This window comes from Gigantopelta aegis, chromosome 2 (assembly GCF_016097555.1).
Source record: "Gigantopelta aegis isolate Gae_Host chromosome 2, Gae_host_genome, whole genome shotgun sequence".
In the NCBI taxonomy this organism is placed as follows: Eukaryota; Metazoa; Mollusca; class Gastropoda; order Neomphalida; family Peltospiridae; genus Gigantopelta; species Gigantopelta aegis.
This window is the reverse complement of record NC_054700.1, coordinates 11573352-11599821: the sequence shown is the minus strand read 5'-3', so window position 1 is coordinate 11599821 and position 26470 is coordinate 11573352. Positions and strand designations below refer to the sequence as shown.

Sequence of the window (26470 nt, the reverse complement as noted above, 5' to 3'; positions counted from 1 at the left end):
GCTGCCGCCACTACATGGACTACTCTTTCCGATTAGCAGCAAGGGATATTTTATTTTCGCTTCCCACAGGCAGGATAGCACAAACCATGGCCTTTGTTGAACCAGTTATGGATCAATGGTCGGTGCAAGTGGTTTACACCTACCCATTGAGCCTTGCGGAGCACTCACTCAGGGTTTGTAGTCGGTATCTGGATTAAAAATCACATGCCTCGACTGGGATCCAAACCCAGTACCTACCAGCCTGTAGACCGATGGCCTAACCACGACACCGGTCATTTTATGAAAATACAAATTTCTAATGGATACTTGTGAAGATGAAAGGTTGTTTATAAATTATGATAACATGCATTTTACAGTGACAGAAATAAGCAGAATACTTTACTCGTCCACCAGACAAATACATCTAGAAATCTACTTGTCTGTCAATATTTCCACTTGTGCAAATATATGGTTTAGTGTTTTTGATTGATCAAAATTAAACTGCATTGAATAGTTTTTACTTGTCAGGACAAACGGACAAGTGCTTATTTCGAACACTGTTTTGTACAACATTTTAATTTGACCAACTTAAGACTTATGTCCACAATTGTTCACACTACATTCAGTGTACATGGACACACACCAAACACATAAATCATTAAAATAAGCAAAATAAATGAAGTAAAAACTAGATCAACAATAACTTAAAATCCAACATAAATTTATACTTTTAACAGGGTTCAAAATAGTTGTTATGTTCCAGTCTGTGACTTGTGGTTGTCACAAATGACCAATAATAAATGAATGTAGGTCAGCATAATTAAGATTAACAATTACAAATACATCAGTCTTTTCAGCAGTTCTTTTTATAGCAATGGATAATAAACTGGACTGAATAAAATGTAAATGTCTTTATTGGTCATAGAAGTACCTAAAAAGATAAATGCATACTTTAAAAGTTACTTCTTGTATTTAACCAAAACTGTCAAGCAAGTACTCATATTGTAGTTCATAATTTAATCATTTTAAAAATAATAATAATTTAAAAAAACAAAAACAACCTACTTGTACCATAACGATGTTGTTATTAAAGTACATTCAACCCCCAAAATATCATCACAAACATAAAACACAAAATGTAGAAATTAGGCTATTTTAAATTTTACAGTTAAATCTCTAACTGCAAATTAAAATAAACAAACAAAAATATATTATTAACCATGATAACTATTTTAAAATGTCAACAAGGTTTGCCTGAACCATGTGTTTTCACTTTTATAAAAATAAACACAGCAAAATAAAACATCTGACTGAATCACATTACTGGCCCTGCAACAGTCTCCGTCTAGCATACAGTGTTACTTCGGGGCTTACCCCGCCCCAATCCACTGTAAAATCCCTCGGAACCATCCGGTCCCCGTGGCAACCGCAATACACCTTCCATGTCCAACATTTTCGGAGTACCGACAACATTTCTCCTGCCCATACATGGGCTTTGGTTGGGACTTTTCTCTTTCATTTCCTGTGCGGCCTTGAGCCGTCGCTGGACCCATGGACTGGACGGAGTGCTGTCCGGTCCCGAGGAATCGAGATGCTTGCGACTAATCTCAGGACTGCTTCTTGGACTCGGTTTTAGATCTCCAGGACTTAGTTCTGCTAGCGGAGACTTACCGTGAGCTCCCTTGTTTCGACGTTGGGTTCTCGGACTAGTTTTTGGTGTAGTTCTAGGTGAAGATCTGGGCGATGGGGTAGGACTTAGGCGGTTTGGGTCGAACTCTTTTGCTTTTGGATTTAGTCTCGACATAATGACGATGGGTTCGGTTTCCGATCCACTACTGCTACAGCAAGAGGAATCACCAACCAGTTCATCAACACGAGATTTTTTCTTCCGTCCGCCACGTTTTCTTTTCTTTTTTTCTGCTTTCTCTTCGTCATCGGGCGACACATCATCCTTTTTGTCGTTGGACATTGTCTTTTTTTCCTTCTTTTTCGGCGTGGCCAGAGCCATAACACGCAGGCCATTCCTCCAGTCTTCATTGCTCGTCATATCACAGGCTGCTTTTGCATATTCATACTTTTCAAACTCCACAACCGCACACACTGTGTTCCCAATTTCCGGGTGTCGCGTACTGTGCTTCTTGACATCTGGGGGTAAACTCTTACCTGGACGTATTATACGAATCAGCGCTATATCCCCACATTTTGAGAAAATTTCCGCGACAGTTTCCATGGTGGGGTTTTCAGTCGGTAGGTTCACTGCCACCACAGTTCTCGAAGGCGTCGTTTCGTCAAACTCCGGAAGCGGATCTTTCCGACACACCTTCGTGCCCTCTTCGTTCACTCTCAAACATTCCGACTGTCGCAGGCTGTACGCGACCACCCGGTAGTCCTTTGTCATGGATTTTAACTTCTTAAACGACGTGATAAGTTTTAAACTGACATACCCAAGTTTGTTTCTTCGCACATGTTTCAGCAAGAAGGCGTCTTTCAGCAGATTGGCGTCGGAGAAGTAGAACTCCACTTGTTTTATGATCTTGTCCCGAAGTTCATCGTCCGGTGGCTCGAAATCCCCGTCCGCGTTTTCGGGTGTGTGGTCCCCGTCTTCGGACGCATGGCTGCCGCAGTCGTCTTCGCTCGTGTAGGAAAAGTTGCTGTTGGTGTCGTTTTCGTCCTTGAGTTGCTCGACACGAAGCAGCGGGAGCTTCAATGTTGTCGTTTCCGAATCGGTCGGGCTACCCGCGTGGTCGTATGACTTGTCGTCAATACTGGCTGCGTCATCGCTCTTTCCGACCAACACGTCGGCCGTGTTTTCGCTCATTTCTGTCCCTGTTTTGTTCCTGGTAACAAATACACACAGAATATTAATTACCCGGCCTCGTAAAGCTGACAAAAAGCAGCTCTTTCGAACACAGCCACACCACAACCAACTCGCTCCCACCTCTCAACCCTGTATACTGTCTACGGAAACATTGCGTGGACCAGCAGCCTCGCTTTCGTCTGAAGTATTTTTAGCCGCAGTGACGTCACATTGTTTATTTGGCTTCGGTCGATGAGGGTGTTTTCTTGTAAACAATCAAATCTTAGTAGGAGCTTAATATAACTATAAGTGATTTTGTTTGTTTGTTTAATCGGATTAGCGCGACGGTTATTAGTGTTTTAAAACTCATAAAGAAATAGAACAAATACTTTCGAAGATATATTAATAAATAAAACGTGCCTGATTAATTTAAACTGGGAATTTCCCATGAATCACAAACGTAAGGCCTACGTGTCACTAGATGGTTTCTACACACGCCATGATATTAACACTCATTCAAACGTGTTACGGGAGCGGGACGTAGCCCAGCGGTAAAGCGTTCGCTCGATGCGCGGTCGGTCTGGGATCGATCCCTGTCGGTGGGCCCATTGGGCTATTTCTCGTTTCAGCCAGTACACCACGACTGGTATATCAAAGATCGTGGTATGTACTACCCTGTATGTGGGATGATGCATATAAAAGAACCCTTGCTGCTAATCGAAAAGAGTAGCCCATGAAGTGGCGACAGCGGGTTTCCAGTCTCAATATCTATGTGGTCCTTAACAATATGTCCGACGCCATATAACCGTAAATAAAATGTGTTAAGTGCGTCGTTAAATAAAACATTTCTTTCTTTCAAACGTGTTACAGGCGCGGATCCAAGGGGTGCATGCTAGGGTGCTCATCTCTCCTCGGACTTGAAGTACCCCCCCCCCCCCCCCATCCAGTGTTTAATTAAAAAAACGGGTATATTGAATTTACTTCATAACATTAAATTGTCAATTGTTTTGACATAAATATATATAATCACCAACCAGTTTGAGAGATAGACGAACATTAAATTTGTACAGTTATAATCGGATATTTCTTATTTATATGTGTTGAATCATATTTATAATTATGATTTATACCTCATGAATTTGGTGAAGCCTACAGTCACATAACTTGACTTGCGCAAGGGCGACGAATGTAATATGAAATTTCAGCTTTCACAAGTTAATCGACCCCCCCCCCCCAACATATACTCTATATAAATAAACATAAATTTATGTGTCTGTATACATGGGCGTCATTTGCAAGGAAAAAGTGGGGGGGGGGGGGGCAATTGGGTTCTAACAATATTTCGTGCGTCTAATCGCGAGTGCCCTAGGCGTGAAGCGACTCTAGGGGGGTCTGGGGGCATGCCCCCCCCCCCCCCCCCGAAAATTTAGGAAAATGAAGGTCATTGTGGCTGTCTGAGAACATTATTTAGAGTAAAGTGGGGGGACATCAGATATTCTGCCCCCCCACTGCTAAAAGGGGGGGGACATGTCCCCCCTGTCCCCCACCAAATGACGCCCATGTCTGTACATATGCAGGTTGTACATACACGCACTCCAAGTCCAATGTTTTTTTACATACTCATATACCACTAGAGTTTCGAGCATGTCTGTCCCGGGTCCGGTCGCTAGATAGCCAGTGGTCTGATAAACGGCTACTTTTTTTTCCTTCCGGTAAACCTAAATTGTATACATTCATTTACAGCATCGCAATTCAGTTTACATGTTTATAATACGCTATACAATGTTTATATCATATAGTGTGCAAGAACACCTGCAATGTGCATATTTGGAATTTGTATATGAATAACAATAAGCAGTGATACATTATTGTTACAGAGACAGATCCATGATTTTCCAAGGGAGGGTGCGTAAGATTTTTAAAATGACACCTCCAGTGTTCAAAAAGGAAAAAAGCTGAACTTTTGTTACGGTTATATGGCGTCTAACAGAGGGCTCCCGACACGTCATGAGCTACTTATTTTATATGCATCATCACATACAAAGATGTAATATATACCACAATATTTGTTACACCAAGAGGGCGAGACGTAGCCCAGTGGTAAAGTGCTCGCTTGATGCGCGGTCGATTTGGAATCGATCCCCGTCGATGGACCGATTGGGCTATTTCTCGTTCCAGCCAATGCTCCACAACTGGTATATGAAAGGCTGTGGTATGTGCTACCCTGTCTATGGGATGGTTCATATAAAAGATCCCATGTTGTTAATCGACAAGAGTAGCCCATGAAGTGGCGATAGCGGGTTTCCTCCCTCAATATCTGTGTGGTTCATAACCATATGTCCGACGCCATATAACCGTAAATAAACTGTGTTGAGTGCGTCGTTAAATAAACCATTTCCTTCCTTGTTACACCAGTTGTAGGGCACTGACTTCAACGACAAATAGCCCAAATTAGGGCCATCGATTAGGACCAAGCGAGCGATTTACCACTAAGCTAATCTACACTCAAGGAGGGGATGACAACATTTACCATGGGCACGTAACATGATTGTATTATCTACATAGTCGTCGTCCACAGAAATATATACGCTGACGCCTGCAGACACGATATTACATGTTCCCCACTGAACACTGGATTTTGGGGGTACTTTTAATTTTGTTGGGGTGTGTGTCTACACCCCCAGCACTCTTCTTTTGAATTTACGCCTGTTAGCACATTGTGACAAACAATACAAATTTACACCTAAGTTAGACCTCCAAAGTTTCGAAACAGGTTATCAGATGTCCACCGGCCTCGGTGGTGTCGTGGTTAAGCCTTCTCTCTCTCTCTCTCTCTCTCTCTCTCTCTCTCTCTCTCTCTCTCTCTCTCTCTCTCTCTCTCTCTCTCTCTCTCTCTCTCTCTCTCTCTCTCTAACAACCAACCACTAATCCACTGTCCTAGACAGACAGCCCAGATAGCTGAGGTGTGCCCAGGACAGCGTGTTTGAACCTTAATTGGATATAAGCACAAAAATAAGCTGAAATTAAATCAGATGTCCTGGAAGGCGCCAGACAGTCCCGTATTTTAACCCATTCGTGCCGCGCCCAGCAGCAAAGACGCACTATCCTTCATTTGTGGTTAATACTGATCGTTATAATAATGAACCGTCTCCGACGTTTGGTTGAAATCTAACGCGCCAAGCTAACGGTTTACTTTTTTTACTTTACAAACAAAATATTAAATATATGAACATGTTTATACTAACCATCCAGAGGCGGATCTTTGGGGACCCAGGGACTCAACCCCCCCCCCCCCACCTACATTTTGCGATAGTTATAATTTTATTAGATATTAATTTTAATTTTCTACGATCCCCCTCAAAACCTCCCCCAGTTCCCTTGGCATTCCACCTCATGTCACTGGGGCCCCCTAAATGGATTTTCTGGATCCGCCACTGCCATCTATGCTGTAAATATTGTGATTTCTTAATTTATTTGATATTGCAAAGTTTGTTGTTGTTTTGGTTTTGTTTGTTTGTTGAGGGGGGGGGGGGGGGGGGTCATATACCATGTACATTTTTGAAAAGAAAAGTTTCTTAACTTTATATTATTATGTTTTATTTTCTTTCAAAGCGAATATTAAAAAATATATGAACCCCTTAACCGGGATGGGATCTCCTTAGGCCACGAACTTACGAACTTACCATCACCCCTCGTACATACACCCCCCCCCCCCCCCCACACACACACACACTCACGCACATACATACATACTCACACTCATACACACCTACATATACCACACACGTACCTGTACTCACACACACACACACACACACACACACACACACACACACACATACAACATACAACACACAGCACATACTATGATTATGACATACACCACACACACACACACACGCGCGCGCGCATACAGTGTTACACTCATTCGTGAACACACACACACACACACACACACACTCGCACACATATACACACGCCCACGCACGCGGATATAGTGACACAGTACGATTCCTTATAGAAAAATCCGTTACTGGTCGAGATGTTCCGAATACTAGTCCCTGGCCCAAAATCAGTCTTCGTTATCAGCAGCACCGGCCTCGGTGGCGTCGTGGCAGGCCATCGGTCTACAGGCTGGTAGGTACTGCGTTCGGATCCCAGTCGAGGCATGGGATTTTTAATCCAGATACCGACTCTAAACCTTGAGTGAGTGCTCCGCAAGGCTCAATGGGTAGGTGCAAACCACTTGCACCGACCAGTGATCCATAACTGGTTCAACAAAGGCCATGGTTTGTGCTATCCTGCCTGTGGGAAGCGCAAATAAAAGATCCCTTGCTGCTAATCGGAAGAGTAGCCCATGTAGTGGCGACAGCGGGTTTCCTCTCAAAATCTGTGTGGTCCTTAACCATATGTCTGACGCCATATAACCGTAAATAAAATGTGTTGAGTGCGTCGTTAAATAAAACATTTTTTTCTTCGTTATCAGCAAGGGGAGAAAACTGTGGTAACCGGAAACAACCAGAAGCTTGGCTGACAACAACAAAAACGTTTTGCAATCAAGTGCCTTCATTATGCCTTTAGTCGTGAAAGACTTTACGTGGGACCAGAATGATACAACTGTCTTTGTTACAGTTCCGTTAAAGGGTGTAAAAGCTAACAAAGTCGATATATTTTCATCCGAGGAATATTTAAAAGTGAGAAAACACGTATCATATTATTGTGTTGCCTGTTGTCGTGATTCATGTTAAATCGATATCGCTATTATCGGTTTCAACTAGCATTATATATATATATATATATATATATATATATATATATATATATATATATATATATATATATATATATATATATTAATGAGCTAGAGATTAGTAATTTATATTAGTATATATATATATATATATATATATATATATATATATATATAATGAGCTAGAGATTAGTAATTTAAACAGTTAAGGCTTCCTCTCAATTTCCTATTTGCCAAAATATCTGTATCCAGATATATATTATACTTTTTACATGTTTTTTTCATTCTGTCAATGTATTGCTTCCTATCATCTTCAAGTAATTAAAATTCTCCCACTCAAATAATAAATATAGATGTCTGGGTTGATATCTTGCCAGTAATTTTGATGTAGTTACATATTGATATAAATCACTAAAATACGAGTGGTGGGTCATAGCCCAGCGATAAAGAGCTTGCCTGAGACACAATCGGTTTAGGATCGATCACCATCGACAGTTGAGCTATTTCTTGTGCCAGCCAGAGGGGACCAGACAACTCGGACCGGGGGACAACTCGGCCCAGACATCTCGGCCACCGTGGCCGAGTTATTAGACTGATAGACGGGGCATGCTGTGACACATTATATGCGTGTTAAGTATGATAGTTGGCGATGTCGTAGTGTCGAAGTATTGTACTATAATAATAATAATGCATTATACTGATAGATACTGCTAACTATATGGTCACCATTAAGAATGACAATTGTGTATGTCGTAGGCGCATATCGTAGTGTCGGATGGGTTTCTAGAAGTATTGTACTATAGAAATAACGCAAAAGACAACATTTGCCAAATTCCCACATTTATTACATTAAATACATACGCACATACCAACAGAACACATATACATAAATAGTTATAATAAAGAAATAAAACACCAATTACCAAAAGAACATAGAAATAAAACGTCCAACAAAAGATAAAAGTCAGACACAGGCAGACAGGAATCTCGAAGTGGACACTTCACCATCTGTGTAGCGTCCCCACAGTTCGAATATTTTCCCCTGCAGATTCCTGAAAGCCTTCCTCTGTCGCCGTCGCCGTCAAATAAACAGCTCAGAGAAAAAAAGTGGATAAAGACAGCTCACTGTAATTGTTATAAAGTTACTGTCTGTAAATCAATATTCTGTTATCCTACATCAAGCAATTGTGTATGGTACAGAGTCTATAGAGGGGATTAGGCCCTACCCACCTCACCTGTATTAGAATCACAACTCACAGCTTCAAATGTTAACTGTTCATACCCTTTGGTAGATAAAACAATAAACGATTAGTCGCCATCGATTGAAGTTACATAAAATAATTAACGATTAGTTGCCATCAAGGACAGCTCGTATATAGGTTGTGCCTGTTGAGTGAATCTTTTTGTGAATTTTATTGTCATTAAAATATTTCAAAACAAAACAGATTATTCGCTCAAGATTTATGTTTATGAGTTGGCAAAATGGAACAACTAGGCTAAATAATAATTATTTCTGAATATTTTTGTTTCTGATCAGTGTTAGTTACCAAGTTAAAATGCATAACTTTTATTTTTTATATTATTTATTCAATTATGTAAAATATATATATAATTAGTTTTTTTCGCTGATGATCAAACATTTTGTTTTTCTTTCATGTTTTGATGTTTGTCGTTTCGCACTCATGATTCAAGATAAAAAAATATACAAATGACAATATGATTTTGTTTTTAAAACACTATTTGGCAAATATCACCTTTTAAATGATTTTATAATTTTTATTTGTATTCCTTTCTCCAGGTGCGGTCCACATAGTCCATAGTTGTGTTACCTTTTAAAATGAATATTCTAATACAACTTTCAATAAATTGAATTATGACTGTATTTTGTTTGTGTTTTCCTTTATGGTTTACTCGAAAATCTAGACACTACTTTAAGCACACTTCAAACTGGAAAATAGTGCGTGCGTATTAATTTCACGACATAAGGTTGGAAGCGAACGACGCGAAATTTATACGCACGCATTTGTTTCACGGTTTGCGGTATGTATATATGTATATATATATATATATATATATAATAATAATATCAATAATATATACTCACCAGTATTACAGGTGCGGTGTTGCCATCGTGAACAAATGTCGCAGCGTAATGCGTGTTGTCTGGGTCGGACATCATTAGAACAAAACGCACACGGATAAGTCGGCATTTTGTTAGAAAGTGATAAGTCCAATAATTCGGACGGTTATATACATTATTTGCGGAAAATGTCATCATGCTCACCAATTGGAATTACTTCTTAAAAGAAGGAAGTCAGGAGGCTATATCCGCGAGTGTTGTTACAACGATAAATAACTTTTGCATGTTTTTTCTGGGATCATCTCCAATGTTTAGGTCACTGACTAGAACAAATTATTCGAACAGCGGAAACTATCTTCAAAGATAAATGGATCAGCAATTTATCAATTTAACAAAAAACACATTCTTTTATTTCTGTGAGAATACTTTAATTTAAAAAACAACACTTGTTCAACAGTATCGTTCAACAATAGACAAGATTGTCCATGTGCCGAGTTGTCTCTGGACTCCGGGCCAAGTTGTCTCGCGGTGGGCCGGGTTGTCTCAGAACTCTGGGCCGAGCTGTCTCGACGTGGGCCGAGTTGTCCTCCGGGCCGAGTTGTCTGGCATTCCAGCCAGAACTGTTGCTGCTAATCGGAAACTCCTTGATTCTCTCCCACTGACCACCACCAACAACTAACTACTGCCTGGACAGACAGTCCAGATAGCTGAGATGTGTGTGCCCAGAACAGCGTGTTTGAACCTTAATTGAATATAAACTAGAAAAAAAAAGAGTATAAATTAAACAATTGGAAAAAGTACACCATTGCATGGAGGCAGCAGACTTCCTTTCTCATTATTTGTATGGTTCTGGTTCTTAACCATATATTCAATGCCATATTACTGTAATTAAAATGTGATGAGTGTCTTGTGAAATAAAACATTCCTTCCTTCCTTCATTAAAATACTTCTTTTCAGGTGAGTTATCCCCCTTACATATTTGAATGTCTCCTCGAAGCTCCTGTGGATGACGAGACCAGCACAGCTCAGGTTGGAAATGGTGCAGTGCTTTTCAAACTGAAGAAGAAAGACCCAGCACAATGGTCCAATTTGCAGTCTGAACAAGCTGGTATGTATCTTGCTACATGTAGCTTACTTTAGTACAATTAGTAAGAACGTTGAAAATTGGCAGTTGTCCAGTCGCCAATGAAAATGTTTATTGGCAAAATGCAAATACAATGAAACCACTAAAAAAATAAATAAATATACCCCTCTATTTTACGTGTGCCATTTGCTGAGTGTAACATGCGCTGTTTTTCACACTCATCAGATTGAAATTACGTGTGCTGTACGAGCACGATTGCACCCGCCCACCTTAAAAAGCAAGGTCTGATCTTGACTTGTAATTTATTCTAGTTGGTTTTGGTTCAACTGTCAGGGCTTTAGATTTCACTAATTTGGGAACAAACAGGGACCTTTGTCTTTTCTCAGTTGTTTTAGTTCAGTACTGTCATTAGCAGCTGCTGTAGAGTTGTCAGAAATGCATTTCAAGCTATTTTAATCTGATTAAACTTAACATTTCAGTCATTTTGTGGTGAAATATTTTAAGGTCAGCATGTTTGTACTTAATTTGGGCATAACATTTATTGCCTCGACTTTGATTCAGTCTAAAACCCTGACTGTGTAGATGTTTTCTTTATTTGTATACAAATTAATAAATTAATTTGTGGAATGTTTCTGTAGCTGACAAAGATGTAATGAGACAGAAGAGACAGGAAGCTATAGAGACTGCTCACACTCGGTCAGAAGAAGCCACGAAAAAGAAAGCCGAGCAGAAACGATTAGATGAAAAATATACCATCAACGAGATTATGAATGTAAGTGTGCATGGTAGTATGGCATCCACAAGTCCAAAATAATGGATTCAAGTACTCGAAGGTCAAAGTCGACCAGGACTTACACTTGATGATGATAAGATTAAGTAATAAAGTAAAATAGCATTATGCATCTCAATTCCAGCGCTGAACATGGATGTCAAATCATGCCATTTTATTGCATTTAGAAGTGTTGTGATGGACGGATGGTCAGTTTAAAAAGAGAAACAAGCGCATGATCATATAATGATGGTGTAACTTATATCATTGATTATCTACTGCTGAAATTATTGTTCTACATTGTCATTGTATTATAGTTGCTCATTGTATTCCACCTTGTACGGGTACTTGAGTCCTGTGAACGGACTCAAGTCTTGCTGGACTCGACCCATACTCGAGTACTCGTGGTAGTTTAATAACATTAACAACCCCTGCAATTAAGAACATGTCCACGGCCAAAAAAAAAAAAAACATTAAAAAGAAAACTGAATATAGTCAAAGGCAAAAAAGTGCCGTAGAGAATTAAAATATTCCACGGCATTGCTGATTGCTGTGGGTAATTGCAGGGGTTGCATTAACACATTTGGCAATAAATAATTTAGAAATTAAACTTTATACTGTTTTGAAATTTAATGGCTTTATAACAATCAACGTGTAGTATTTTAGAAGACAATATAAAATAATGCAGAACTTGTTAAAACCAAATGTGTTTAGCATAGGTTATTGAATACGTTTTTAAACATTAAGTACGTTATGTTATATTTCAAAACTAGATATGCTGTAAGTTATTTTTGCTTGAAACATTTATGTCATAATATATAGGTAATAACGGAAAATGCTATTGTAAAGAATTGACATATAATCATTTTGAAACATACAGACTTATTTATTTCTTCAGTAAAGAATTTAATAGGTATATATATTTTTCAAAAGAACTCTGGTGTGTAATTAAGAATTGTACTGTTTTCTTAATAATAAACAATACAATTACAACTCATCAATCTATTGGGTACTTAATGCATGTCTGTGTCTGTTATTTTTATTTTTATTTTATTGACTTCTGTTCAACAGATGGAGGCAGCAGAAAGACAGAGAATTGAGGATCTAAAGGAATCGGAAAGGAAAAAAGCTACTGAAGAGTTAGAGAAATGGAAAGATGAGCAAAGGCATTTGGCTGAAGAGGTATGGTCTCACTACACAAATGTCATCTCTGCTATTGAAATTCTTGTTAAATTGCCCAACTTCAAATGAAGATTGCTGGGGTGGGAATTGGTGAACTGTAAACAAGAGGAAGTCTAGAGGGGTCCCAGAAATTCTTGAAATCCTAGGTTAAAATCTGCCATCTGACACATTTTGGAGGAAAGGACGATTAAAATGCAAGGAAACGCAATGTTCCATGAGAGGAAAACAGCTGATCCGAGGAGAATTCCCACCCTTGAGATTGGCAATAGAACAGGTTCTCGTTGGCACTAACAACATATACCATTTTTGCGAACATACATTATCTAAGCATTTATTTTCACTCCAAAATTGAGACCATTTCCATCTCAGTTTTTTGCTATATGACCACATCTGGTTGTAGTACCGATCCAAACATGTGATTCAGGAACCCATTCACACAGGCTGCCTCTTCCGCTGTACACCCATGTCTCAAAAGGTCAATGCACAATATATATAATAATACACAATATTACACAATAACATGGGCAAAATCCAGCCAGAAGACTTACCATTGAAAAATACAATGCAAATCACTTTCACGTTATGTATGTAAAATCTCACGTCCTTACAAAAAACATTTGTACACAAATTATTAGTGAAAATGTCAAGACCTTCATTTGCTATATTCTGAATGTTTTTGTCTAATGTCTTGAACACAAATGATGATATGATTGTCTTGAACACATATGACGATATGATTGTCTTGAACACATGACGATGATATGATTGTCTTGAACACATATGACAATAGAATTGTCGTGAACGCATATGACGGTAGGATTGTCTTGAACATATATGACGGTAGGATTGTCTTGAACACATATGACGGTAGGATAGTCTTGAACACATCTGACGATAGGATTGTCTTGAACACATATGACGATATGATTGTCTTGAACACATACAATGATATGATTGTCTTGAACACATATGACGATAAAATTGTCTTGAACACATATGATGATACGATTGTCTTGAACGCATATGATGATACGATTATGATGATACGATTGTCTTGAACGCATATGATGATATGATTGTCTTGAACGCATATGATGATACGATTGTCTTGAACACATATGATGATATGATTGTCTTGAACACATATGATGGTAGGATTGTCTTGAACACATATGCCGATATGGTTGTCTGAATAGTGCTTTATTTACATTGTGAAATGATTCCTCATGATTACATTGCAGTGTTAAGACATTTAATGATACATTCAGAGTTTTTTTGTTTTATCAATTAAAAAAATTGTAGGAAAAGGCGAGACTGCTTCAAGAAAGAAAAGCGGCAGAAGAGGCTAAAAGAGCGGAACAGAAAGTAGTAAAAAGAAGTATGTGTAACTGTTACTTAGCAACAGCAGACCTATGTAAAATTCAAGCTTGCCAAACCAGAAATGGGATTATGCATATTTTGCTTTGCATAACTTTTTAAATTGAAAAACAAAATACAAGATGCATTGCTAGGCGTGATCATTCAGTAAATTGTACATGAATGATAGATTGGTTATGCCACATAAAATTGCCTAACTGGTTAACAATTAAATAAGAACTCTCTGACAAGTTTAAATGTATAACAGAACCTAAAAATAGTGTCCACAAACATGATTCCACTGTTAAGTATTTTGAAGGGTTTTGACATTATTATTATTATTATTATTATTATTGTTATTATCCTACTGTCCTCTTTTCTTTAATTTTTTTAATTCTTTCTTAATTTTTCATGATCTGGTAGCTCCTCCTGTCTTTAAACTTTTAACTGTCCATCTTCACATCCCAGTCCTTGTTTTTCCAGCCATATCAGGTGCTTGTATTTTTATATCACTTCATGTGATTTTTATAATGAATTTATTTATAGATAATCATTAATTAATGTTAATTATTCAGTGTTCTGCCAGAAAGATACTTTTGGGTGTGGTCCTATGGAATTGAATGCAACCACAGTTAACGAGGGGTATGGGGGCCTCCCCCAGAAAGAAAATGTGTTAAGTTTAGGGCTAGGGTAATGATAAGAATAATATATTTTGTCAAAAGGTTAACGTATGACTCCATACCCGTTTTACCCTTTGGCAGAAACCTTGTTATTTGTATACTATGGCAAAAAATCAGTGTAGGTATGTATATGTAGAGTTTGGTATTGCATTGTTTATTAGCCAGTATGTATTTAGAAAATAATGATGTTGTTTTTCATTACACAGGTAAAAAGAAAGGCAATATATTTGATGATGTTGCACAAGGTATTTCTACGAGAGAGTCTGGTCATATTGAGATCTCGTTTACTCCAAGGGTGTTTCCCACACCTATTAGAGAATCCCAGACTCCATTGGAAGAGGAGGTACTGAATGAATGAAGGAATGATTGTCTGTTATTTCTTTTATGTTCATCGGGGTATGAAAAAAAATATTAATCTGCAAACTGTGAATTGGCAAAGCCATTCTTAAATTTTTTTTTTTTTTTCATACCCAGATGAACATAAAAGAAATAACAGACAATATTTTAATTAAATTTGAATCATACTTGCTAATAATAACACTAAAAGTTCACACTTTATTTTGAATTATATTTGGTCCATAAACACTCAATAAGACAACTTGCCCATATCAAATTACATCATCAAATGTGACGTTCACTAACAACGTAATTTTTACTTTCATTGAGAATTGAACAAACTCCCGTTGTTACATCTGGACCAACTGAATGACGTTATATTGTAATGAATGTAGCGAAAATTTAATTATTGAATGAAAAATACATCGGCTAGCGGGTGTCAAATAGTGGTAAAATTAGCACAACATTTTTTTTAGTAACTGTTTTATACATACATTTTAAAAGACCAATACAAAGTTAAACAGTTCCTTTCTTAAAAGTGATCTACAGATTTGCGTAATGACAGTTTTACTCCAAAACTATTAATTAATTTTGTTTTACAATATAAGGAATATTACATATTTATTACAAATCCATACAAAATTATGTACAGTTAAATAATTTTACTTACTAGTAGAAACAAATTAATTGTGTTAGAAAATCTATAGTGTGTGTGAGACTGACATATATACTGAACAAAAAAAGAAACTTCCGATGTGTACATATAGTATTTGTTGTGTTAAAGAATTCATTGTGTAATGAAATTATAATAGGTAGTATTAGCCTTGAGCTGTATTATCAGAATTCATTAATTTTAGCGATTACTTTTGCACTGTTAATCGTCGACAACATGAAATTCAATTTGCACGTGCATGCATGGTTCGACATGTCCCATGTAGTATTCGGTCAATTTGTTTTACTTGTCTTACTGACATTGTTGTCAAGTGAACAAAAACGCTTCAAAATTTGTAAAAAAAATAAATTACGCGAACGGGCGATTGGCATGCTTGATGCTGGCATGTCGCCAAAGACGTTGCAAGGCATGTTGGGAGTTCTAGTCGAGCGATACGAAATCTTCGCGTAAGATTTCGAACGACAGGAAGCACCAACGACTTTCCTCGTCGTGGACGTCCGCATGTTACAACACGTGGTCAAGACCGCTATATCATGAACACGCATTTGCGTAATCGATTCCAAACTGCCACTGCTACTGCTGCTAACACACCTGGGCTTCATAATAACCGAATCAGTGGGCAAACTGTTCGTAATCGTCTGCGGGAGAACGGTTTACATGCACGACGTCCTTACGTCGGATGCGTTTTAACGCAACGTTATAGTCTAAATCGTCTTTATTGGGCACGTGTACACACTCGTTGGATACGGCGACGCTGGAATACCGTTCTTTTTTCGGATGAATCCAGATTTTCTTTACAACGTGATGATGGCAGGGTGTGCGTCTACCGTAGGAGAAATGAACGCTATGCTGACTGTTGTGTTCTTGAACGAGATCGTTTCGGGGGTGAGGGTTCTGTCATGGTCTGGGCAGCCATTGCCCATGGTTATCGTTCACCACTAGTCGTCATTGATGGCAGTTTAAATGCTCAACGTTACCGCGATGACATTCTCGCTCATCACGTCATTCCTGCCAACATCTCGATTTTTCAGCATGATAATGCCACCTCTCATACAGCTAGAGACACTGTAAATTTTCTTAGGACAAATAACATTGATTTCATTGATGACTGGCCCGCTAAAAGTCCTGATCTCAACCCCATCGAGCATGTCTGGGATAGACTGGACAGACGATTGAGGCGTCGTCCCAACCCACCCGCTAACGTCAACGAACTTCGTCAAGTGCTCATTCAGGAATGGAACAATATTCCACAGGCAGAAATCAACACTTTAGTCAATTCTATGCGCCTGCGATGCACTGCAGTGGTCAATTCAAGAGGTGGTCATACCCGTTATTAAGTGGGTGGGGTTTTTTTTAACCCCTACCACACTTGGTCAAAATTTCTCCCAGTTTCTGTTAACCTATGGCCATGATTTTTGCACCAAACGATGTATCATGGAACACTCTTTAAACGCATATATAACAATTATTCCCCCGGTTTGTTTTCATCAAGTTATGTTCAAGCAAAGTTAGCGGAAGTTTCTTATTTTGTTCAGTATATATATATATATATATATATATATATATATATATATATATATCCAAAGTCACCCCCAAATGTGTGTGGCCCCCAAAATAAAAATACTGGCCATGGAATACTGGCCTACTAAAACTGAAGATAATGCATTGGCTCCTCGAGTGAAAAATAAGATTAGTATATAGCCAACTAACTCCCCAGAGGCAGATCTAGGTGGGGCAGGGGCCCAGGCCCTCCCATAAATTTTGGGACAGTTATAATTTTATAATATCTATTAATTTTCTGTTTTTACTATCCCCCTCCAAACCTCCCCCAAAGTTCCCTTGACATTCCACCTCATGTCATTGGGGGGGGCCCCTAAATAGATTTTCTGGATCCGCCTCTGCTCCCCCCCACCCCAGTCACTGTCATCTTCCTTATGCGTATGCTGTGTTTGGCATCTAAATATATGAAGAAACTCTAACTATATTTATCAAAAAAGAACTGGATTTGCCTGTCTTTAAATGCTGTTTGTTATTTCAGTGGTTGAAGAAGCAAGCGGAAGCGGCACGTGTTATAGAAATCGCAGACAAAGATCTGTCGGAGGAAGAAAAGAATCCACTGTGGCTCAGAGACAAGGGAAAGTAAGTTACTGAAAGTGGATATGTTTTGCTCTTTTCTTTTCGTTTGGACAAATGTACAAACCTGCTAAAAATGTGATGGAAACAACTTACGGTAAGTACTGTAAAATACTTTAGTTTTGCGTTTGAATAAAAAAAAGTAAAAATAAATTTCACATGAAATTAAAGGCTGATGGAAATCGGATATTAAAAAAAGAAAGACAAAAAAAGAAAATAGTCTTGTTGAATCAGACCCGAGAGCTCGTTAGTTTCCGGTGCATGGGAGTACAGTAAAAACAATGTGGCGGTGTCATAGCATGAAGCATTTACTTTCAGCTTAAAGTACAATCTAACGACATCAAATTTTGTACACTAATCTACTTGCAAAAACACAGACATGGAAAAGCACATTTCTGCTCGCGAAAACATGCAGAATAAAATGCGCACGGAATCACATTAATGAAAAACGGGTCTTACCCTCTCTGTTTACATGATGTAAACCTTCGATGCAAGTTTGCTCTGTTTCTAATATCATGCCAAGTTGTAGATGTTTCCATGTGGTATTTGGTTCTTACGGAAGTAAAAACAGTGCGGTATAGGTATTCTTTTTCTGGCAGCGGCGATTGTTTCGACTTTCACATTAAAGTTTAATATTAAAGTTTCATGAGTAGATCAGTTTCTCACAAACTATAAATCCTAGATGATTGAAACTTGGTTTATAGTTGTAACTATTGATGTTCATCACAATGCACTGAAAATGTGCGAGACATTTTTTATTTTTTATTTTATTTTATCCTACTGCCCCCTTTCTTTTCTCTCCTTTGAATTCCCTCTCATTTCTTCCCGATCTGGCAACTCCTCCTATCTTTCAACTTCTTTCGCTGTCCACCTCCACATTCCAGTCCTTGTCTCTCCAACCGCGACAGGTGTTTGTCTCTTGTGATTATCTGTGCCACACACCTGCTATTCCCCATCAGCTTTTAGCTGTGGACTTAAGTCTGACAACTTCGGAGAGTGTTCAGCAGTAACTACTGGCATTGTTAAGAGGCACTTGTAACGACCTACTATGCACCCCTACTACCGGCTGTCATTAGTTAGTGCCATGGGTCAGACCAGCTTAATTAGTGGCAGAGGACGAGGATGCCAGGTGGGTGCTGGGAAATAAACTGAGACTGCACCCGTGGAGGAAGTTGAGACAGGTAGGCGATGGTGTGGACAGCTCAGAAGACAGAGTCGGAGGAAACTGACAGAAAGGGTTAAAACAGATTGAAATCGTGGGAGAAATTGGAAAGGTTTTTTCTCTTTTATATTAAGATAATGAGAATGATAGGCAGAGGGTGATAATTGAGAAAGATGAATGAGTGAGCCAGCTTTGACGGGATTTGAACCACTGTCGTCAGCTTGATTGTCCAGCAGCTTATCCACTAGATCACGGAGCTCACTTATAGTGCACCGAAAAAGTTTATCATAGGCGAGACATTTAATTCTTGTTGTTTTTTCTTTCAGTTCCTTCTTCCAAGCGGGTAACTATAAAGCCGCAGTGAATGTCTACTCTCACGCCATTCGACTCAACAGCAAGCTTCCAGCGTATCCTTTTCAACATTTACGTCGCTGGGTTTTTGGGGGGGGTTATTTTACTTTTATACCCATTAACTTAATTAAAGACTCTGACCCAAGTTGTTAAGTAGTATAAAAATTAAAGTTTGTTTTGTTTAACAACACCATGCAGAGCCCATGCACTGATTTATTGATCATCGCACAGCCGTAGCTAGCGGAGGGGGGCAAGGAAAAAATCCAGAAAAATTACGCGGTATAGAAACTTAAAGAAAAGTCTCTTCTTAACCCTTTAAGGAGTTCTAAACGATTAACTACTCAGTTGCCCCCCAAACAAAAAATCCTAGCTATAGCCCTGCACTGTCTGTTGGATGTCAAACATTTGATAATTCTATCATTCCGACATATATATGTCGTCTTTAGAGGAAAATAGTTATATTTTACATTAACTGCAAGGGATCTTTTATATGCACTTTCTCACAGACAGGGCAAAACATATCATGGCTTTTAATATACCAGTCATATACCAGATGAACAAAATACAGTCGGTGAATGGGTCCATTGAGAGGCTTCCATCCTACAACGCAAGCATCCCTGAGCAGTATAAATGTGAATGGCTATTGCAGCTTTTTGGCCATTAAATTATACAAGACTTTGAACTTCTTGCTTAAATTAAATTTTAGGAAATCTATGTGTTTCTGGTAATCTAGTAGCATTTTATGTAAAACAGAACATGTACATACACTATAGTTAATAAAGGGTGGGATGTAGCCTAGTGGTAAAGTACTCGCTTGATGTGAAGTTGGTTTAGGATCGATCCCCATCAGTGAGCCCATTGGGCTATTTCTCATTCAAGCCAGTGCACCACGACTGGTATATCACAGGCTGTGGTATGTGCTACCCTGTCTGGGATGGTGCATATAAAAGATCCCTTGCTACTAATGGAAAAAAGTTGCGGGTTTCCTCTCTAAGACTATATGTCCAATAGTCCATGATTAATAAATCAGTGCTCTAGTGGTGTCGCTAAACAAAACAAACTTTAGCTATAGCTAATAAAATCAGTGACTTAAAAAGATTTTTTTAATAATAACTTTAAATAAACAATTGGTATTCAATTTTAAAATTTTATTAACAGATCAAAATATGGATCATCTGGATCATCTTTCAATGGCAAAATAATACAGATACATGTACTATCAAAGTTAATATCTGATAATAATAAAAATTCTATTGCAGATCAATTTTGCAACAGGTTTTTGCTGTGGAATTGATGAGTGCTGTCGCAAAATATAAATGTTCCTCAACAAACATGTAATTACTGTGAACACAATTTAAAATTTTGTTTCCTTAACATCTGAAGTTTATATTCAAATAGAAGTGCCTGTCATCTGAAGTTGCGTAACTTTTTCAAATGCATTGACGATTGTTCAAAAGTAAGTTAAGAAATTCATTTTCACTTGGTATTAGGCCTACTTATCATACATGTATGTATTGTATTGTATTTAACTTCTAGTATTGTTTTGTTGCCTGTCAATTATGTACTATTAACATTACACTGGTTGAGTAACATCACCCGATAAAATTGTTATTATATAACACTATGAATGAAGGGGGCAGGACGTAGCCCAGTGGTAAAGCGCTCGCTCGATGCGCGGTCGGTCTGGGATTGATCCCTGTCGGTGGGCCCATTGGACTGTTTCTCATTCATGACTGGTATATCAAAGACCGTGGTATGTACTACCCTGTCTGTGGGACGGTGCATATAAAAGATCCCTTGCTGCTAATCAAAAAGAGTAACCCATGAAGTGATGACAGCGGGTTTCCTCTCTCAATATCTGTGTGGTCCTTAACCATATGTCTGACGCCATATAACCGTAAAGAAAATGTGTTGAGTGCATCATTAAATAAAAAATTTCTTTCTGTATGAATGAATGAATGTTTAATGACACTCCAGCACAAAAATACACATCAGCTATTGGGTGTGAGAGCATGGCACTGTAATGCTTTTGATTGAAGCTAAGGCAGCAAGCAATGTTGATTTCATGAAACGCAAGTGTGTTTGTGTGCACGGGGAAGATTCTGGGAGTTGAACCTGCCCCCCTTGCCCCCCAAGCCCCTCAAACTCAAGCACTATTTCGGGGGGGGGGGGGGGGGTGTTCCAGTATAATACGGGGGAGAATGATTCGACCCCTTATAAACTTTGGTCGCCACAATCTAGACTCATCCTTGATTGCTAAAATTCCTGCACATGTGCCTGAAATCACAGCACTCAATCTAGATCTGTTAGATCGAGGTCTCACCATTCTGCTGATCTGATGTGCTTGCATCATTCATTCATTCATTTCAACTTATTTTCATGCTTACATCCAATCCATGCAGTCCTGGGCACACACACCTCAGCTATTTGCGCTGTCTGTCCAGGACAGTGGGTTAGTTGTTAGTGGTTAGTGAGAGAGAAATTGGTTTAATGGTCTTACACCTACTCATTGAGTCATAGAAACTTCCTCTGGGTGGGAGCCAGTACCGGGCTGCGTGAACCCTGTACATGTACCTACCAACCTTATGTCCGATGGGTTAACCACAACACCACCAAGGCTGGTTGGTGTCTTGCAATTGTCTTCTTTCTTTTTATACATAACCTGGCATTTGAACCTATGGCACACACCACCATCCACGCCCTTAGTCCTGTGGACTGGTCCAGACATCCCAACAGCTATAATCTCCCACTGAAAAGAAAAAAGAAAGAAAGAAATGTTTTATTTAATGACGCACTCAACACATTTTATTTACGGTTATATGGCATCAGACATATGGTTAAGGACCACACAGATATTGAGAGAGGAAATCTGCTGTCACCACTTCATGAGCTACTCTTTTTCCAATTAGCAGCAAGGGATTTTTTATATGCACCATCCCACAGACAGGGTAGTACATACCACAGCCTTTGATATACCAGTCGTGGTGCACTGGCTGGAACAAGAAATAGCCCAATGGGCCCACTGATGGGGATCGATCCTGCATCGACCGTGCATTGAGCGAGTTCTGTACCACTGGGCTACATCCCGCCCCTATACTTCCATTGTGTCATGGGTATCCTGTCGAGGCCGGCACCTGTGTCCATGACAAGTGTCTAATGTGCACGTTAAACCCTATGAACTGACCTCATGTGTATCCTGTTCAGGTCACAAAGTAGCTACATGTACTTCCTTCTTTCTTCTTCGCTTTTATGGTCCAGAGATCAGGTTATGTATTAAACGATCCAAGTTTTGTATAATGTCTATGATGGCAGTGGGTTTTCTCGCTAATTATCTCTGTGATCCAGTGCCATATAACTGTAATTAAAATGTTTTGAGTGCGTTATTATTAAAAAAATAATAATTCTTTCTGCAATGACTATTTCTGTGTTTCCTACAGGCTCTAGAACTCCTGACTCCGCCAGTTCCGCAGAATGCAAACAGTCGCTGCAAGGCGTTGGTTCGGAGAGGGACAGCGTTCTGTGAGCTGGAGATGTATATTGAAGGTGTGTTCATCATTTACTTCGTATATTAAATCAGTTGTTATAGTTCACGTCAGCATGAAATGACACCCAACTGTCACTTCTATCACAACAGATGAAAAATGGTTGTGAATGATCATGTCCATTTTAATGAATTCTGTAAAACAATAATTTTTCTTTGAATTTTAATATGAAATACTACTGACCGTATATGATGTTGTGGGCTAGTGCTTATAAAACGTTTAGAGTCTAGACTCAAGACAGTAATATCATGACAATGCCATAGAAATTGTATGCGTGTGACATCATTAGAGATTGAGTCTGGACTCTAAAAGTTTTATAAGCACGGGCCCTGGGTATCACAAAATACTCACTGATACTCACTTTCCTTTCTCAAGACAGTAATATCATGACAATGCCATAGAAATTGCATGCATGTGACGTCATTAAAGATTGAGTCTGGACTCTAAAAGATTTATAAGCACGGGCCCTGGGTATCACAAAATACTCATTGATACTCACTTTCCTTTCTCAAGACAGTAATATCATGACAATGCCATAGAAATTGCATGCATGTGACGTCATTAGAGATTGTGTCTGGACTCTAAAAGTTTTATAAGCACGGGCCCTGGGTATCACAAAATACTCATTGATACTCACTTTCCTTTCATTACTACATTTACGTTTTTATTCCTCAGGTCTGCAAGACTACGAATCCGCACTGAAACTCCAGCCTAACGGTGAACAGCTGCAAGCAGACGCTGACAGAATCCGACAGATTATACAGGGCAGCACAGAAAGTTGAAACCCCCAGTCGCACCTCCTGATCCGTTAAATGTCTCACGAAAACATACACTCAACTACAACTTTCACAAACACCTGATATCATCACTGTTGTGACAGTGATTCATGAGTGCATCTCATCACAGCTGTAATTATTCCAATGAGTTCTCTCCTGTGCCAGTTTTGATTCAGTAAAACTAGTCTGGGAGTGGCGGTCCTCTTTGTGGTGATCAAAAGGATGTATTGTCTAGTAAAGTATCTCATTGGGAGTGGCTGTCCTCTTATAGATGAGGCACTAGATAGAGAGTCGTTGAATCATCTAGTAGACTATTTTGGCAAATAACCATTCGACTCTGTCTTGACCAGAGATAGGGTGTTGATTACATACAGTGAAACCTCTCAAGACCGGACCGTCTGTAAACCGGAAATTCCTTCAAAACCGGACACTTTACAGAGTCCCTTTTTTAAAAACCAGGACAAAACACAACCTCTCTAAACAAGATCCCTCTTAAAACCGGACATTTGTCTTGGTCGCAAGGGTGTCCTGTTTAGAGGGGTTTCACCGTATAACGGTTTTGTCGTTGAAATTAATAAACTTGACAATGTGTGTTTTCATCATCTGCCTCAGTACAAGTTAAAACCTAAGTCCACTGATGATGGTTGATCCCACGACCCATAACACCACATACGAGCGCTGATCCCTCCCCAGCCCCCAACCCCCCCCCCCCCCCCCCCCATGATTTAAATATTTAAGATATACTATCTACGGCCATAAAATAAATGCTGTATTTTTCATCCTCATGGTGGGCAGACATGCATAAGGGGGCTGGGGGTGGGGGTGGAGGGATTTTTTGTGAATATTAAAGACGGATCACTGGCATAGCCAGAGGGTCGGCCATAGGGGCCATTTTTCATGTAGGCTGCAAGTATATAAAACTGAGTTTCAAAACTGTATGTACAGGAACTCTCTTTCACTTCTGTATATATATATATATATATATCTTAAAGAGATTGTGTTTATAAAAATTATCAGCTATGCATTGATATTATGTTGGAATTGAACATATCTTATCCCAAAATCGTGCACAGTGTTATATTTTTTTTCTTCTTTCTTGTATAATCTCTCAGAATCACTTATTGTTCATAAATATAATATTAACGTGTGATATTTACCAAGTTATTTACTCATTAACTAAATATCATATACCATTTTTATTATCTGTGTTGTGTACAGCATTGTCCATTTTGGTACCCCACACCCCTCCCGTAGTCCCCCTTTCCATTAGCAATCATTTTAAAACTGGTTTGGACGTGGGACACTGGTAAAGCGTTTGCCGTCCGTGGGTCCATTGGGCTATTTCTCGGTTCAGCCAGTGCACCATGAAGCCGCATTAGTATGTCCTATCCTGTCTGTAGGATGGCGCATATAAAAGATATCTTGCTATCAATGGAAAAATGGTAACGAGCTACTATCGGCAAACTAGGTTCCAAAACATATATAGCTCCCTTTTTCCATTTCAAAATTGCGCCAACATTCCTTCATTCAAATTGCGCACCATTCCAAATTCTATAGCACCAAAACCAACCAACCCCCCCCCCCCCCCGCCTGTTGCCGACCTCGGTCGGGCTAGTGGTGCTCCCTTGAACCTGTCAGTGCGGCCGGTCCCCCCCCCCCCCCCCCAATCCATTACTGTCCTGGACGGAGGAGCCGGCCGAGGCCAGCACCTGTGCCCATGACAGGCGTGCGCTTGCTCCGAATGTGTACGTTAAACTGTATGACTTGACGGAAAATTTCAAAATGCTCTCCCCCACACACACACGAGAGAGAGAGAGAGAGAGAGAGAGAGAGAGAGAGAGAGAGAGAGAGAGAGAGAGAGAGGGAGAGAGGAAGCGAGACTGCATTAGTTTTAAGTCTGTACTTTGTATAAGCATGGGCTCTGGTCTGAAAGACTTGTTGATTAAATATAAGCAAACGTATCCATATCTCACACACACACACACACACACACACACACACACACACTTTATTTATGTTTATTTGCTCAACACTGCCCAGTTAATGCAAAATGTGTATAATTGTCAGATAGTTATAATGAACATTGAAATAAATACATTCCGTCCATATAATCATGTGTTATTGTTTTGGTATCGGTTGTTTTTTTAGTTGGTAGATCACACAATGTGTCCCACTTTATGCTATTTTTGGCGCGTGTGATGCTCAAACTATTTTATTTTTTTCACAATACATTTTTAGGAGGGGCCTGTCTCGACCCCCTCTTATAAACTTCGTTCGACGCGGTCTAGACACACCCCGCTAAAATTCCTGCATTTAAAATGTGTCTCTTTTAATGTTTTATATACGGTTTTTGGACATTCGTCTGCTTCGGTGAATCACTTGAGACACGTCTTCTGAATAAAAAATGTATGAAACGTGCGTATGGATCCGTTAAAGTGACATATCCTAGTTTCGGTCCCTGAAAATTGGACACAAAGTTTGGTTAATCAACAAACCTGTAATACATTTGGATAAATTTAACTATAACAAAGTCCGTGATGTTAAAACGATGAAATACCCTCTTAAAGCACCGTCTCCATAACCGTTACTTCTCAAAAGTACGTGTGGTTTTTTTAAATTATGAAAAAATACATTTAGTATCCCAAACACTGCGGATGTTTGGAAATGTATAGTTTAAACAATAAAATGTTAGTAATGTTTAGCTTCAATGATCAAACGCGAGTCTAATAGTGAAAACTATGCAGTAATGTTTAAAAACAAGCGTCTGCGACTTTGATAGAGGAAATAAATAGATTGTAGTGCATAGGCTACCATAGTTAG

At 39.0% G+C, this 26470-nt stretch overlaps 2 protein-coding genes across 2 annotated transcripts; one reads left to right on the top strand and one right to left on the bottom strand.

Moving 5' to 3' along the window:
• Positions 1–534: 534 nt before the first annotated feature.
• Positions 535–3086, bottom strand: LOC121381240 (la-related protein 6-like). Its single transcript, XM_041510470.1, has one exon. It carries the CDS (start codon positions 2795–2797, stop codon positions 1325–1327), a length of 1473 nt encoding a protein of 490 aa, XP_041366404.1. The 5' UTR covers positions 2798–3086; the 3' UTR covers positions 535–1324.
• Positions 3087–7271: 4185 nt separating this feature from the next.
• On the top strand, positions 7272–25761 carry LOC121381234 (dynein assembly factor 4, axonemal-like). The gene is made up of 11 exons (XM_041510457.1): positions 7272–7470; positions 10564–10714; positions 11329–11462; positions 12531–12641; positions 13944–14019; positions 14884–15020; positions 17725–17825; positions 19308–19388; positions 20716–20788; positions 22770–22875; positions 23550–25761. The coding sequence occupies exons 1-11, from the start codon at positions 7348–7350 to the stop codon at positions 23654–23656; spliced, it is 1200 nt and encodes a 399-aa protein (XP_041366391.1). The 5' UTR covers positions 7272–7347; the 3' UTR covers positions 23657–25761.
• The last annotated feature ends 709 nt before the right edge of the window (positions 25762–26470 follow it).

Bases quoted from the DNA above. Each gene is read 5' to 3' on its own strand.
- LOC121381240 (XM_041510470.1), bottom strand. From the start codon at position 2,797: ATGAGCGAAAACACGGCCGACGTGTTGGTCGGAAAGAGCGATGACGCA.
- LOC121381234 (XM_041510457.1), top strand. From the start codon at position 7,348: ATGCCTTTAGTCGTGAAAGACTTTACGTGGGACCAGAATGATACAACT. The intron at 7,471-10,563 runs GTGAGAAAACAC...ACTTCTTTTCAG, and splicing joins CATCCGAGGAATATTTAAAA to GTGAGTTATCCCCCTTACAT. The intron at 20,789-22,769 runs GTAAGTTAAGAA...TGTTTCCTACAG, and splicing joins GCATTGACGATTGTTCAAAA to GCTCTAGAACTCCTGACTCC.